The 13,942-nt window shown below is 39.0% G+C and overlaps 1 protein-coding gene across 3 annotated transcripts in view; it reads left to right on the top strand.

The window, feature by feature from the left end:
• The window catches only part of ETV1 (ETS variant transcription factor 1), a 66,352-nt gene that overhangs the window by 45,979 nt on the left and 6,431 nt on the right, over positions 1-13,942 (top strand). For all 3 annotated transcript variants that reach the window (XM_065666230.1, XM_065666231.1, XM_065666232.1), the window contains exons 9-11: positions 4,745-4,813; positions 7,202-7,270; positions 10,325-10,494. In XM_065666230.1, the coding sequence (XP_065522302.1) occupies positions 4,745-4,813; positions 7,202-7,270; positions 10,325-10,494 (308 nt within the window). The remainder of the gene's footprint in view (positions 1-4,744; positions 4,814-7,201; positions 7,271-10,324; positions 10,495-13,942) is intronic.

Here is a 13,942-nt window from a genome sequence, read left to right as displayed (position 1 = left end):
TTATCTAGGTTTTTTTTTTTTTGTGTATATATGTGAGTGCACATTCTCATAGATTATTTTTCTTTTCCCCTAATTGCTGCTGTGAAGACTGGTGACAGACAAAATGATGAACAAAACCTTCCATTCTGAATGTTTTAAATGGCATAATGAATTGGGAAAATAATACTTATTTTTAGATTGATTTTTAGAGATGATAGTGACAATTTTCACCCCTGTAACTTCAGTCTACTTGCATTTTTCATACTGAACCTGCTAATGAAAATTTAATGCTGACTTTCATATTGCTGGGTTTTTACTGATTTGGAGGTCTCCGTTGTAATTACATACTTCTGAGGGGATAGTGCTTTTAAAGGTGGTTGAACTAAAACCTGAGCCACCAGCATTTGAGTTGTGAAATGTGTTTCAGCAGTTGCAGTACACGGAAATGCTGATTAGTTCTAGTATTTCTACCTGCATGTCTCTCTGAATAGAGACATACGAGTTTTAATCTAAATGTGTTCTTCAAGTTTACAAGATCATAAGTTTCATGATCAAAAAGAAGCATTTGGTATTTCTCCCTGCAAAACACAGGTCATGCATTTTTCTTTGGGATGCCTGGTGCCACCCTAGCTGCTTGTTGCAGTCTGGTTTGAAGAATTGCCTTTCTTGCATAAAAAGCCTTATCTGTCTTTTCAGTGATTTCAGTATTGCTATTCACCCTTTAGCTGGTCAGAGCTTCTTGGTGGTGGTAAACAGCTGCTTTCCACCAGGAGGCTAAATACGTTTCAGCGGTGGATGAAGCACTCCTTTGTAAACAGTTTGTCAGTATTCTTGGAAATCCACAAACAGAAAAGTTACTTGCAGTGTGATCGTGATGTTTTAAATTTTGAGGCCAAAAGTATGATGTGTTCTAGCTTGAACATCTTCCTTTAAAAAGGCTACATTTGGCTCTGCACTTGGTAAAAATCTCTCCCACTGCACCAGCCACTTTTCCATGTTCCAGAGGAATGATTGCATTGCTCAAGTAAGCACAAAGCTCTTCAAGGCACCGAGGGGAGGACTGGCACACTCACAGTGTGTGGCACAGAATCAGGCTGACCTGTGTGAGTGGCATGTGGGAGCCAGATGGGTCCAAGCTATCTGAGGGGTTTGGGCATGCCCTTCTGTGCCTCATAGCACAAAAGGAAAGAATCTGCATGTATTGTATTGTGTATTTCTTGCTTGTAGGAAGACAAGTGGCACAACATGTTTAAGCATGTTTATATAAATGGACAAACTCTGCAGTTTTAGTGTCATCACTTTTATACCTTTGTTTTTATATAAATTTTCACATGAGTTGAGGTGTTTGGTTGAATTTGGGTGACTTGTTAGCAGGCTCACTGTATAAGGCAGTAACTCACCCGTGCACCATTGCATTCACCTGAGCTGCCACATAGATAGCAAGGCTAGGCAGGTAGCTTGACTTCTTCACCCACCCTGTTTCACATTGTGCACACCTTCTAAGCCTCAATCTCCCAGTCCCTCTCTCTGCACATGCACATATGTAATGCAATACCTTGGGCCTCCAAATCTTCAGATGATGTTGATAAAGTGAACTAAAAAGTAATTCAGAGGTAGAGTGTAACGTAACAGCATGTCCTTCAGTTAGGAATGCTATGTAAGGTCAGAAACTGGTTCAGATTACCAGTTCCTGCTTTACTCTGCTTCATTCAGAAGACGGTCACTTCATCCCGCTGCCTGCAGAAGCTTTGTCTTCCCTGTGTCTTGTCTGGCTAGGGATGTGAACTGAAATTCTGCTTGTCTCTCTTCAGGGTGTGATTGTGGGTCTGAAACGTGGTCCTTTTCTCTGAAACACAACTGGAAAAGAGGATTTAAAGATTCCTTACCCACTTTGAGTTATACAGGGCTAAGACAACCTAACCCTTTAAATTCTGATATGATAATATGAAATACTTCCTTACCAAGGGACCCCTCAACGGTCTTATTCAATAATGAAACCTAGAACCTGTGCCTGCTAAATTCAGTAGCAGATTTTTCTTGTCCTAAGGAGGTCTGTTTGGGCTTTTTCTGCTTGGATGTATTTTCATGAAGGCACAGCAGAGCTTACTTCCAGTATTTTTCTCTGTGACAGTCCCATATGAGAAGTCATTTCTGCAATGTCTAGATTACACATAATTCTAAAACAACACCTACTGGGAAAAGATGTTTTCAAATCAACATGATATAAGGACATATTAATTGTTTTAAGATGACTGCTGTGTTGCTGTTAGGAAGAGAAGCAATAAAGAATGACCTCTTAGTATTTCAAATTAATAAAGAAAGATAAATAATTTTTTTAGGTGTCCATGTTTTTAGTTAGGGTTGGGGTTTTTTGTTTTCTTAAAGAGACTCTGCTGTTCTTGAGGAAATGTAACTTTAATATGTGAATTACTTCATTAAAAGCCTGAAGTAAGCTTATTTTGTGTCCTTAATCCAGGCACATGTTTTTTCAAAGACTAAAAATTGCTAAAAGGTGATAGAAACAGTCACCACAAACACATGAATCCTGCCCTGGATGTATTGTATGCCTACTTCTGTCTCATTTGTTGTCTTAAAACAATGCTTTAAGGAGAAGAAAACATATAATTGCTCTGTAATTTCTGCACTAAAATGTTTTCTTTTGAAGTAGCTCCGCTTAGCTTGTAAAAATACTTCTGGGTCTTAGTCAAGCATTTAGTACAATTTAAAACTGCAATGCTAAATTTCATTGGTTGGACTTTTTATTAGATAAGGTAGAAATGAAAGCAGCAGGCAATTTAATTAGCAGTAATTTTTCTGGGCGAGTCATTACTTTGATGAACTTCAGAGCAATGTTTATGGCTCCTAATTAACCATGTTAGTCATTTGATTGAATAATCACTTTGGAAATGTTTCTACAATTTGATTAGAGTCTGACCCACTCTGATAGTCATAAATTAACTGATAGCACTTTAGGATAACAAGGCTGTAGTTACTTTACGAGAAATAAACTCTTCCTTGCTGTATTTTTCAGTCCTCTGTGGGCTGTTTAAGCACAAGCTAACCAGAAGATTAAGTAATGTTGGTACAAACAATGCTTGCCTTAAAAAGACTCCAGATGTTAATTATAATTGACTTAGAAGCATGGGAGATGAAACCCCAAATTGGCTAAGAACATAACTTTGTGGATGTGTGCATAATTCTTTATTCCGGGTACTCTGCTGTATCACTTTCCAAGAGTGGAGTTCATGAGTCAAAAAGGGTTTTGCTGCCAATACTAGTGATTTTTTTACCTAAAATAGAAAGTAGCATCTGTTTCAGTTCTACGACTTCCTCTTTTTTTACGTAGATTTTTCCATTCTCCTTAACATTCAATCTACTTGTTAACATGAGTGATTCCTTGCAGGTGAACCACTACTTAATAGCCTTGACTTCTAGTCTACAGAGCTGTACTTGACTCGGATGATCACTGAATCACTTACTCCTGTGGTTGCTCAGAATAGCTGTCTTAAGATGTTAGAGATTCTCGGGGCCTGAGGAGGCAGGCACTGGGCGTTTCATCGAGAGAGGAGGTAATGAAGAGTTCAGCACAGATGTGGAAGACCGTGGACCGTTAGAGGAAACTTATTATTACTGCCCCGTGTTTCACTTGTTTTGTGAAGTCAGTGTAAAACCTCATTTTCTTATCGTGCCAGATCTTTGATACTCATCACCAGCCAGTGAACAGTGAAATTTGGAATCACAGCCTGAAAGAGTCTGTAGGCAGTGTTGGAAAAATAGTGTCTGCTCTTTCGACCTCTGTTTGCATCTCTTTGAGAGTTACAAGTTACTGGTAACAGATTGCATAGCTTAGGGTAGGAGTTTATCACAAGATCAAATAGACTTTGTTAAGCAGGACTTTTGATATCCAAGAAGTGGTTTAAATGTAGTCTAGAAGAGCAAACATTTATGGCGTATTTCTGTTTGCAAGTCCCAGTGCACAGGATGTGGCTACTTGGGTACAGTGCAAGACATGGGTTAAAAATGGAAAGACATTTCAAGTACACAATTTTCATTAGTTCTGTTTGGTTTTTTTTTATTATTCTTGCAGATTTGAGTAAAGGTGGGGAATGGCAAATAAATGTCTGTGTTACTCAAAATGTGCACAGTAATTTTTTCGGGTGTGTGTGCCTTTTTTTTGTTTAAGGGTGTACGAGTGGAGGGTAAAATAGATGCATCTGAATTCCTAGATTAAATGCTTAGCAATAGCAGAAAATTTCATTAATACTTTAAATTCTTAAACAAATTCTAAAAATCAATATCATACTCAAAATTCCCTCTGACATTCCTTGTGTTAATGCAGAGTTTGTAAGTCTCCAGTGACAGGCAGCCTTTTCTGTGTAATTGATTAAAAATGTTAGGTCACATTAGTTACATAGAAACACAAGTACAGGGTTTAAAATATTACTAGTCTTCTGTGGATTTTTTGGTCTGTGAATGGTCTAAAATGTAATTGTCATGGGAGTCAGCTTTTAGCAACGTTGATTACAGTAAAGGTTCGAGTTCAAGTGCCGAAATTAGATGGGGTCTGTGATCCTCACATTATCATTTCCTCCTCTGCCATGCCTTGTGCATGCTGCTCTGAAATGCTAACTGTGTGTTGACAGGTTTCCCCGTGCTGTAACTTGCATCCTTTTTGTTGCTCTTCTGCCTGCAGCCTGTCTCATTGATAACCTGCACACTTTTAATTACAGACAGTGTTTTGATTAGTATTGTCGTCTTCTTTCAGAAGTGCCTAGCTGCCATTCCATTTACATGAGGCAAGAAGGCTTCCTGGCTCACCCAAACAGAACAGAAGTTAAGTTTTCTATTATGTATTGCTTTTGTATGAGAGAAATGTAAAAAATTAAAAAGCCTGGAGGGATTTGGGGTTTATTGGTTTAATTCTGCTGCTGGGAAGACTTGCATCATCTTTCTTTCCCTTCCCAGTTTTGAGTTTCTGGTGAACTGATATTTTTTGTTGCTTCTTTTAGTGCCACAGGTTGATCAGGGTAGAAGCAATTTTTTTTACGAATTTACTCATATTTGCTCATACTCAGTTTACTCATTCTGCTTTTCAAGGCTTCTAGCAGTTGAAAGGAACAGACACTTAAAAATTTGTCCATTTCACCCATTCTGGTCAAGTGATATTTTCCAGGCTAGTGGTGTGACAGGCTCAGTTAAATGTCAAGTAATCCATTTTATACTTCAAATTCAGTGACAGTTTTTCCATCTGTTATGATTTTTGCAGTGTTTTGGTGCTGCTTAGGCCCAAATTGTACAGCCATGTGATACATATCAAAACTCTCAATGACTTCAGTAGGGCAGAGCTGAGACCATTGTCAGAATTAATAATTCTGAGTTAAAAGCGCAGCGCTTTATATGTATTAAAAATCAGAAGGCCAACAGAACTAATTAAAAATAACTAGTGAAAGAGAAGTGGGACCCTCCAATCCCCTGCTTGGGTGTATATCTCTTGCCAATATAGGATTTTTTGTTTGCTTGTTTAAGGTTTGTTTGTTTTTCTTCCGTGGGGCAAATTTCACAAACATGAGGGGAATTGGTTTTCAGATTTATGAGAATTCAGGCAGATGTATGAATCAGAGTTCTCTAGTAAGACTTCATTCACAACTGGAAAGATAACAGATCTGGCTAAAAGCCCAACTGCTTCTCGGGTGGAATAAAGGCAGTAATAAAAATACAAAGTAGTGTTTAACAAGGAGGGTGAAACAGGGGATGGAAGTTTCTAACAGTCTTGGTGTATGAAATTACATGAAGTATAGAAGTTTGATAAGGGAGGTGAAAGACATCAGGGAAAGATACACAAACTGCAGGTCTAAGGTGAACAGATTTGAGTTTTAATCACAACACAGATTGTTTTTCCCCTATCTTAGCCATGTTATGCACTCATAGGTGGTGGTAAAAATGTTATGAATGACGTAGAAAAAGCAGTGATGCTTGATAAATATTTGGGTTTTGTATTTGGAGATCAGTCAACATGATTTTATAGAATAAAGGTCATGTCAGATCTGATTCTACTCTTTGCTGAGATTAAACATTTGATTGATAAAGATACTTGTATCATATACTTAGACTTTTTATGGCATTCAGTTTGCCACTGCATTACATTCTGATTAAGAAGTTAGCACAAAACAGTATCAATAAAGTACACATTAAATACATTAAGACCTGGCCAACTGACAGATCTAAAAGTGGCTGTCACTGGGCAATCATCTCTGAATGGATTGTTTCTATTATAGTTCTGTAGGAATTGATATCAGGAGTGTTGCTATTCAGCATTTTCAGTAAAGATAGGGAACAAAGTTAATAGATAACTTTATGGCACAGAGATAGGCAGAGTGGTAAATAACGGGCAGGACAGGGCAGTCACACAAAGCAGTTTGAATTATTTGGTAATCTGGGCACATTAAACAAAATGGTTTTTTAATATGCTTGTATGTAGACCAGGCCTGTGGAACCAGGAAACAGTGTACTGGAAAAAATGATTTTGAGATGGGCCTCCTCCTCCTAGTCTTGCTATTGCAACCATATGGCAGAAAAGCCTTCTGTAATATTTGCACAGCCAAAAGGAGGGTCATAGGGTGGCAGGACAGGAGGAGGTGTTTTGTCTTGCTAAGTAGCACTGATGAGGCTGAAAACTCGCATGCAGTACAGTTGTGGTTGACCAAACCGTTAAAATAATACTGGAAAGTGAGAGTGTGTACTGAAGAGAGTGCTAGAAAGAATGCAGGGTTGTAGAGAGTGTCTTTTAACAACAAATTAAATTTTACAGAGTAATCTTAATTGGAATAAACATTGAGACAGGGTGTGACTTCTGTGAGTGAGAGGAGGAAATACCAAGTAGGACTTTTTTAGTCTTGCAGGGAGAAGACCAGCAGGAACTAATGGTTTAAAGTCAAAGCCATGCTAGTTCAAACAGGAAACGAAACAAACATTTTGGAATAAATCAAAGAGAAAAATGGGTGCTTTCTCATTTTTGCAGGTGGAGATTAACAGTCTTTTGGGAATGTGCACATTAATTAAATACCCCTGTACTGTGGCCAAAATGTTGCGATTGGGCGGTGTGTAAAGGATGCGGGATATTAATCTGATTCCTCTATGACTTACTGTTCCCCCTGGCATTAAGCCTGTGATTTCTTTCTCCATGTATCTTTTATATAAACACCTCTCTTTCTTTAACTTACAGGCTGTATGTATGAAAAAGGACCTAGACAGTTTTATGATGACACTTGCGTTGTTCCAGAGAAGTTTGATGGTATGTATGACACATCTCTCTCTCTTTTTCTTGTGTGGGGAGATGAAAAAGGAAGAGATGAGGGACTTTTCTCTGTTGCTGATCAAAAAACCTTGGTAACATTCCAGTTTAGGATTCCTTAACACACCATTTGCAGTGCGCCCAACCAAAGCTGACCTTTGTCTCTGGAAACCAAAGTCTTCCCTTCAATAGGATGTTGTTCGACTTTTGCCAGTGAAAGATGCTATATCCAGAGTTGTGGCAGAGGAGCTCAGTTCCTGCGCTGTTGTGAAGTAATAGCAGGATTTCCATTGCATTGATGATCACATACCACTTGTTTGAGATTTAATGAAAGCTGTTCTTACAATTAACAAAACATCACAGAAAGAAGCAGCTTTGGTTTTACTGAGGATTAAGCCTCTTCTCTCACTGTGAAGTGATGAATAGTGGGGAGTGAGTGTATAGGGCATTTTTGTGTTTGTGTCAGTGTATTTGCGCTAGGTTAAACATTGTACTAGTGTTCTATTTTTCAGTGGGATTGATAACAAATCAATGATCTTTTCACAATACTACCCATTACAACAGATTTTTAATTTTTTTTTAAGAGGGATTCTGAGGTCAATTAAAATAAATGGTCCAAGTTACCCTCAGTTGCTCTGATGTAAAATCAGTTTCCTTGTGTAACTCAGTAGATTTCAGAAATATTTCATTATAGACAAAGTAGATGGACTCAGTATTTCTTGCCAGTGACTCTGTTAGTCTGCAACTTTGGGAAGTAATTTGGAGACCAGTTACTTAAATTTGATAGATTGGCTTCTTTTTAGTGTTTATCTGTCCAACTTTATTTATTTTAGCAGGAAATATTAGATACTTTCTGATAAACTTGTGAACAGCTCTCTGACCATAGCTAAAAGTATGGCTGGAAAACTCTTGGGGTTTTTGTCCTGCTTTATTTTGTTTGGTTTTCCCTGAGAATCACTTATATGGGTTAAAAAACTGCTGTGTGTCTAGCAGCATTTGTTGTGTTTGCTGAAGAATGGAAGACTCCAAAATGAAAGTAAGCTGAAGAATTACACATTCCTCAAACGGAGATACCATCTGCATTTCAGGGTTACAAGAATAGCAAAGGAATAGCAAGAAATAAATAAAGGATTTTAAATAACTCTATACCTAACTGAAGATTGCTCAATCCGGTATTATGTTGTCACTGGATTGACACATTCACTGAAACGGTGTTTTACTGAATGTCTACTTTATACTCTGGCTTTGGGATGTATGTTGGTTTTGTTTTAGTTTTTAGTTTTCCTTTTTAAAGCACATCGTGTCAGCTTTTTTTCCTCCCCCAGAAATGAATGTGGACCCAATCTTTTTTCAGTACCAGTGGAAAATTCATATTTACATTTATGGGAATGGGATCAGATTTTGTACTGCAAGAAGTTAAAACTCTGCAGGAGTAGCATTTGTCTATGTCTGTCTTGAAAATCCTTTTTGTTTGTTTGGGTTTTGTACAGGGAAGGGAATGAAAATGGAAAAGCAATAAAAATAAAGTAAAGAATGTTTGGAAATATCTGAATGCTTGCAAAGTAAGTAGTCTGCTGCTGGCTTCTATGACAGTCCATTGAGAGAACACCTTGTACTCTAGAAGACAGATACTGTGTTACAAATAGTTGTTTATACTAGTAGCAAGAGGACTTTTGAGGAAAAAATAGCAGATGTATTGTCATGTTTTGGCCAGTAAAGCAAAAGTGGAAGAAGCTCAGGAGTAGTCTTGATGTTTCAGAAGCAGATTCTCAGCTGCTTCATTTGAAATCAAAGATCAGCACAGGCAAAGAATCTGATCCTCTGTAATATACAGCACTTGTTATTTGTGCATTGCTCAGCTATCATTAAAAAAATTCTGTCCTTGAAGAAGGCCTTTCAGGACTGGAACTTGAGCCTAACATAAACCACAAAGCTTAGTGTTGATTTATTAGTTTTCCACAGCTATTGACTCAATTTTCTTTCCTGATTACAAAAGGAAGTGCTCCATTTTTAATATTATTATTCTTTCTTTCACTACATGAAGCTGTGCCGTAATGGCCATCAGAGCATTCTAATGTTGTGGTCAAATGTGAAGTCGTGGCATTCTGTATTGGACAAGTCACGCTGCTTATTGGGGGGTTGTTGCGGTTCTTATAGTTGAAATGAGGGGGTGTACCAGCATATCATGAATTGCTGTCAAAGTGTGTAGAAAAAACAAGTACTCTCTGCTTCAGCATCAGACTTTTCAGCTGGTTTTTGTTTGCGTGAGTTATTTAGTATGAATATGATTCAAAAACAGAGACACAGTATGGATGTAGAATTATTGTTTTTCATTGGCAGTTTGTGGAACAGCTAGCAGAATATGGGTTTTTTTTTTTAAAGCTTCCTCTGAACTTGAAATTTTAGAAAAATTTACTTGCTGCTTTTCAGGATGAATAGTAATCTAGTATGTAGATACGAGTAAAAGTAACGTGTGCTTATATGCAAGTCCAGTATGCCACAGAGGAACTCGCATATCTGAAGGATTTGCATGCCTATACATAAAGCGCATGCTGTTTAAGTCCAAGTCAAATACTTCATCAAATTTTCCTTAGAAGCGTTTGCATGCAAAAGAAATTTCTCTCAATAGTGTTTTGCAGCTTTATGAGGCATACATTACATTTCCAAAACTGGGGCTTGTGCAAAGTGTAGTACACAAACACGGTTTTTAAGACATCAGAGTTGCTTACAAAAATAGTTCGTGCCCTTACAGATAGAGGATGTTGCAAAACGGTTTGCAGGCAAGACTTGCATGTATCTGAAATAAATAGGGATAGGCTTAGGGAGACTTCCATAAATCATGACTGAATTCAGGTACTTTTTGGTATTCAAATGTTATTTTAAGAGTGTTTGACAGCAGGTAGGAGAATGTTGCATTTGTGGGTGTCTGGGTAATAAAAATCCTTTCTCTCTTGTTTTATTAACCCCACTGATCGCTTTGCTGGTTTATCTGATGATCAGAGTGCTGATGCATTTTGTGCATTGCTCATGGAACGTTGTTGCTATTCTGTATAGGTGATGTCAAACAGGAGCCAGGAATGTACCGTGAGGGACCTACATATCAACGGCGAGGCTCGCTTCAGCTGTGGCAGTTCTTGGTAGCTCTTCTTGATGACCCATCAAACTCTCACTTCATAGCATGGACTGGCCGAGGCATGGAATTCAAGCTGATTGAGCCAGAGGAGGTAAGTTAGCTAGGCAGCATGCCCTGGCATCCACTGCCTGATCCTGCAAATGTAATAGTGCTCCTTCGGACTTAGGCCTTGTTTTTCTTCAATATTTTGCTTCGGTAGCACTTTGGAAGGGTGATGATGGTGTTGTGGTTTAAACCCAACCACAAAAGCTCGTTCACTCACTCCCCCCCCCCCTTTTCTTTTTCTCCCTCTTTCTTTCCTCCCCGCCCCACCCCCCCCTGACCCTCCCCGCTCCCGGAGGGATGGGGAGGAGAATCAAGAGAATGTAACTCCCACGGGTTGAGATAAGAACAGCCCAGTAACTAAGGTATAACACAAATCACTGCTGCTACCACCAATGATAATATTGATAAGAGAAAATAACAAGAGAAGAGAATATGATACCACCGCCGAACAAGTTCAACCCCCCTGAAGAGAGACCATGCCCTTCCGGGTAACTCCCAGTTACCTCCCTGGGCGTGACGCACTGTGGTATGGAATACCTCCTTGGCTAGCTTAGGTCAGGTGTCCTGTCTCTGCTTCCTCCCAGCCTCCCCTCATCCCCAGCAGAGCATGAGATTCACGAAGTCCTTGGCCAGAATAAACATTACTTAGCAACAATTGAAAACAATCGGTGTTATCAGCTCTGTTCCCAGGCTGGAAGTCAAAACACAGAGCTTGCACCAGTTACTAAGGAGGAAACGGCTACTGGTAAACCCAGGACAGATGGAAAGGACTGACAAGGGAGGTACTCAGTTAGGACGGAGTCGTGGTTAAGCATAAACTTGATTCCTGGTCCCACAAAATAATAAAAATACTGCAAGTGCTGGAGTTACAAAATACTCGGCATAAATTGTGGGGCCTGGATTTATCAGAACCACATCATGAATAGCCGTGTTCCAAAATCCTTTGACGACTTGTCCCTGAATAGTCTTTCAACACCAAATATTTTTCAATGCGAAATTGTGGGAACGTGGAACTTGTAGGAGATTAAGATTGTCAGGCAGTAAAATCCCATAAAAATTATATAAACTCTCCTCTTTTTAGAGTCTTCTTCAGTCTTCCTGCATATCTGTATCCTTAGGTTGTTTAGTGCATGCTTAGATCCTAGGCTTGCAAACAGTCATGCACATGCACAGCTCTCCTGAACCATGAAGGACTCGCTAAAATCACTTGTATTCATGAGCATTTGCTGAAGTATGAGTTACTTCACTTGTATGATGAACAGGAATAAATTGCACATTTTATTACATAAGCTTTTTTGGACTAGGTAACATTACATTATCTATCCTGTGATCTAAACAGCCATGGAAACTATTGGAAAAGCATGTATGTGTGAATTTCATTGTAATACTGATTTGGATAATTTGATTAGGGTTGTCAAAAAGTAGTATCATCCTGGTTTAGTTTTTTGCACCTTGGACAGGTTTGGGTAATAGAGGAGACTGCAGCAAATTGTCTTTCAGGATCCCCTCTGAGCTAGAGCTGAGTAGGAATGTTAGGGGGTGTAAGGCTACTTGTGTGTTCTACCACCTATTTCTGTTTGCCATCCATTTGCTGGCATAAGCAGTCTGAAATCTTTCTTGCCTTTAAGTTACATCATGTGCCAACAGCCCTAAAGGGATGATACAGTAGTTGGGAATGGCAACAGGACTGATGGCCATTTCCTTCCTGACATGGTTTACCAGAAGGGAGGTTCCTGGAAGCACCTGTGTGCTGGCTCTCATTTGTGCATCCCCGGTGCTAGTGATATTCACTGTGGCAGATCCTGGCGTTGTGCAGCTGAGGATTTAACCACAGAACAGTCTTAGTTGAATTCCTACCAATACTTTGCTGGCAAGACTGCAGACTTAGCATCCTCCATGGTCTTCTTAGTCATGTGACAAGGCCCAGAACAAACTGAAATCTTTGGAAAGGCGTTTGTGTGAGCTTGGTGAATGAGGTATCTAATTTTACCCCCTTCTCAGTATTTTTTTACCATTTTTGTTTTGTCTGTAACGTATGTTCAAAGTTTTTCAAGAATGAAGAATTTCATTGAAAAATGGTTTCCAGCAGATGGTGCAAAAACTTTATAGATTTTATTAGCTCAGGAATGGAAAGTATCAAAACAAACCCCTAAGGTTTCCTTATTGTGTAATTCCCTGAAGAGCTGAATATTCTGATTTATGTTAGCCAGATCATCTGCTTCTTTGACTTTGTAGCAGTTGCTTTGTGTTTCTGAGCAGCACTGCATCCAAGATCTGGAGGAGGCAGACTACTTGAAACTTGCCTCACTTCTGTATGTTCTTAGAGAGTACAAAAGGACTTAAGTTGTTTTCATGTGAATGTCATGGATCTGACAGCAACTGTCAATTAAAATAAGAATAGCCAGCAGGAAGTTGCTCACTTCAGTTGGTTGCCGGGTGTAAGTTGAAGGGAAGTCAAAGAGCTGTTGGTTCAGCTGTGGCAGGTTAGGATGTTAATGACATGACCTTTCCATCCCGTCCCTTTCTGGAGGTATGTGCCCTTGTAGAAAGGGTGACAACAAAAATGAATATGTATCATCTCCTTGAGCACCATAGTTCATTCAGAAAGTAGGTAACTGCAGACTGTGGAGCTAAAAATTAGGTCCACTTATGCTGCTTTTTCACAGGGACAGCAACCTTCAGCAGGAAGGTGGGATGGAAGGCTAGAAACCTAAAGGCCTTCCACAGCATTTATGAAGTCTTACTCTGTGCTGTTCAGGGATAGGAAGACTTGCTTATGAAAACTGTTTCTGGACCTGCTTGCTTATTTAGGGATGTCAAGATACCACACAATATCACATATTCTAAACCATTATTTTGTTGTTAGTTGTCTTTGCTGTTTATTGATTTATCATGCAAGCCTGTCATGTTGTGGACTTCTAGGACTCTGATTAATATAGAAAAAAAACCTTGGTAGGATGAACAAAGAGTGATGTAGGCATATGTTATAAAGATGAGTAGGCAAATCAAGGTTATGCATCTAGGCCAAATCTACAGCTGGAATAAATTGACAGGATTTGAGGTATGTTTCAGTACAGCTATAGCATAGCTGGAGTTAGCAGGGCCTTAATAATGTACATAAACCTGAAAAGCTGCACCACTGGAAGGAAATAATGCTTTCAAAAGAAATTTTAAAAATTATTGTCCAGATGGAGATCAAAGTCATGGATTTTGCTGTTGTTATTTAGTCCCCTTCAATTCTCAGTGCTGCATGTTGTGTGTGGTTTGCATCAAAGGGCTCCAGACACCTGTGGGAAGGTTTTGTAGAGCACTCTGCAGAGAAGCTGCTGGCTATTCTCTCCTTTTTCCAGAGCTCTATGCATATGCACCTCAAACATTTTTATAAAATGTGCTTTAAAGAGTTCATCAGCTCTGACTTCTTTTTCCCTCTGGTGACGTGATAGTAATTTGTACAGCCAAGAACTGAAATGTCACCAACAGCCAATTCTAGTTTC

This window comes from Lathamus discolor, chromosome 2 (genome assembly GCF_037157495.1).
Source record: "Lathamus discolor isolate bLatDis1 chromosome 2, bLatDis1.hap1, whole genome shotgun sequence".
In the NCBI taxonomy this organism is placed as follows: domain Eukaryota; kingdom Metazoa; phylum Chordata; class Aves; order Psittaciformes; family Psittacidae; genus Lathamus; species Lathamus discolor.
Note: the sequence above shows the minus strand (reverse complement) of the source record. Positions and strands in the feature narration are given on the sequence as shown.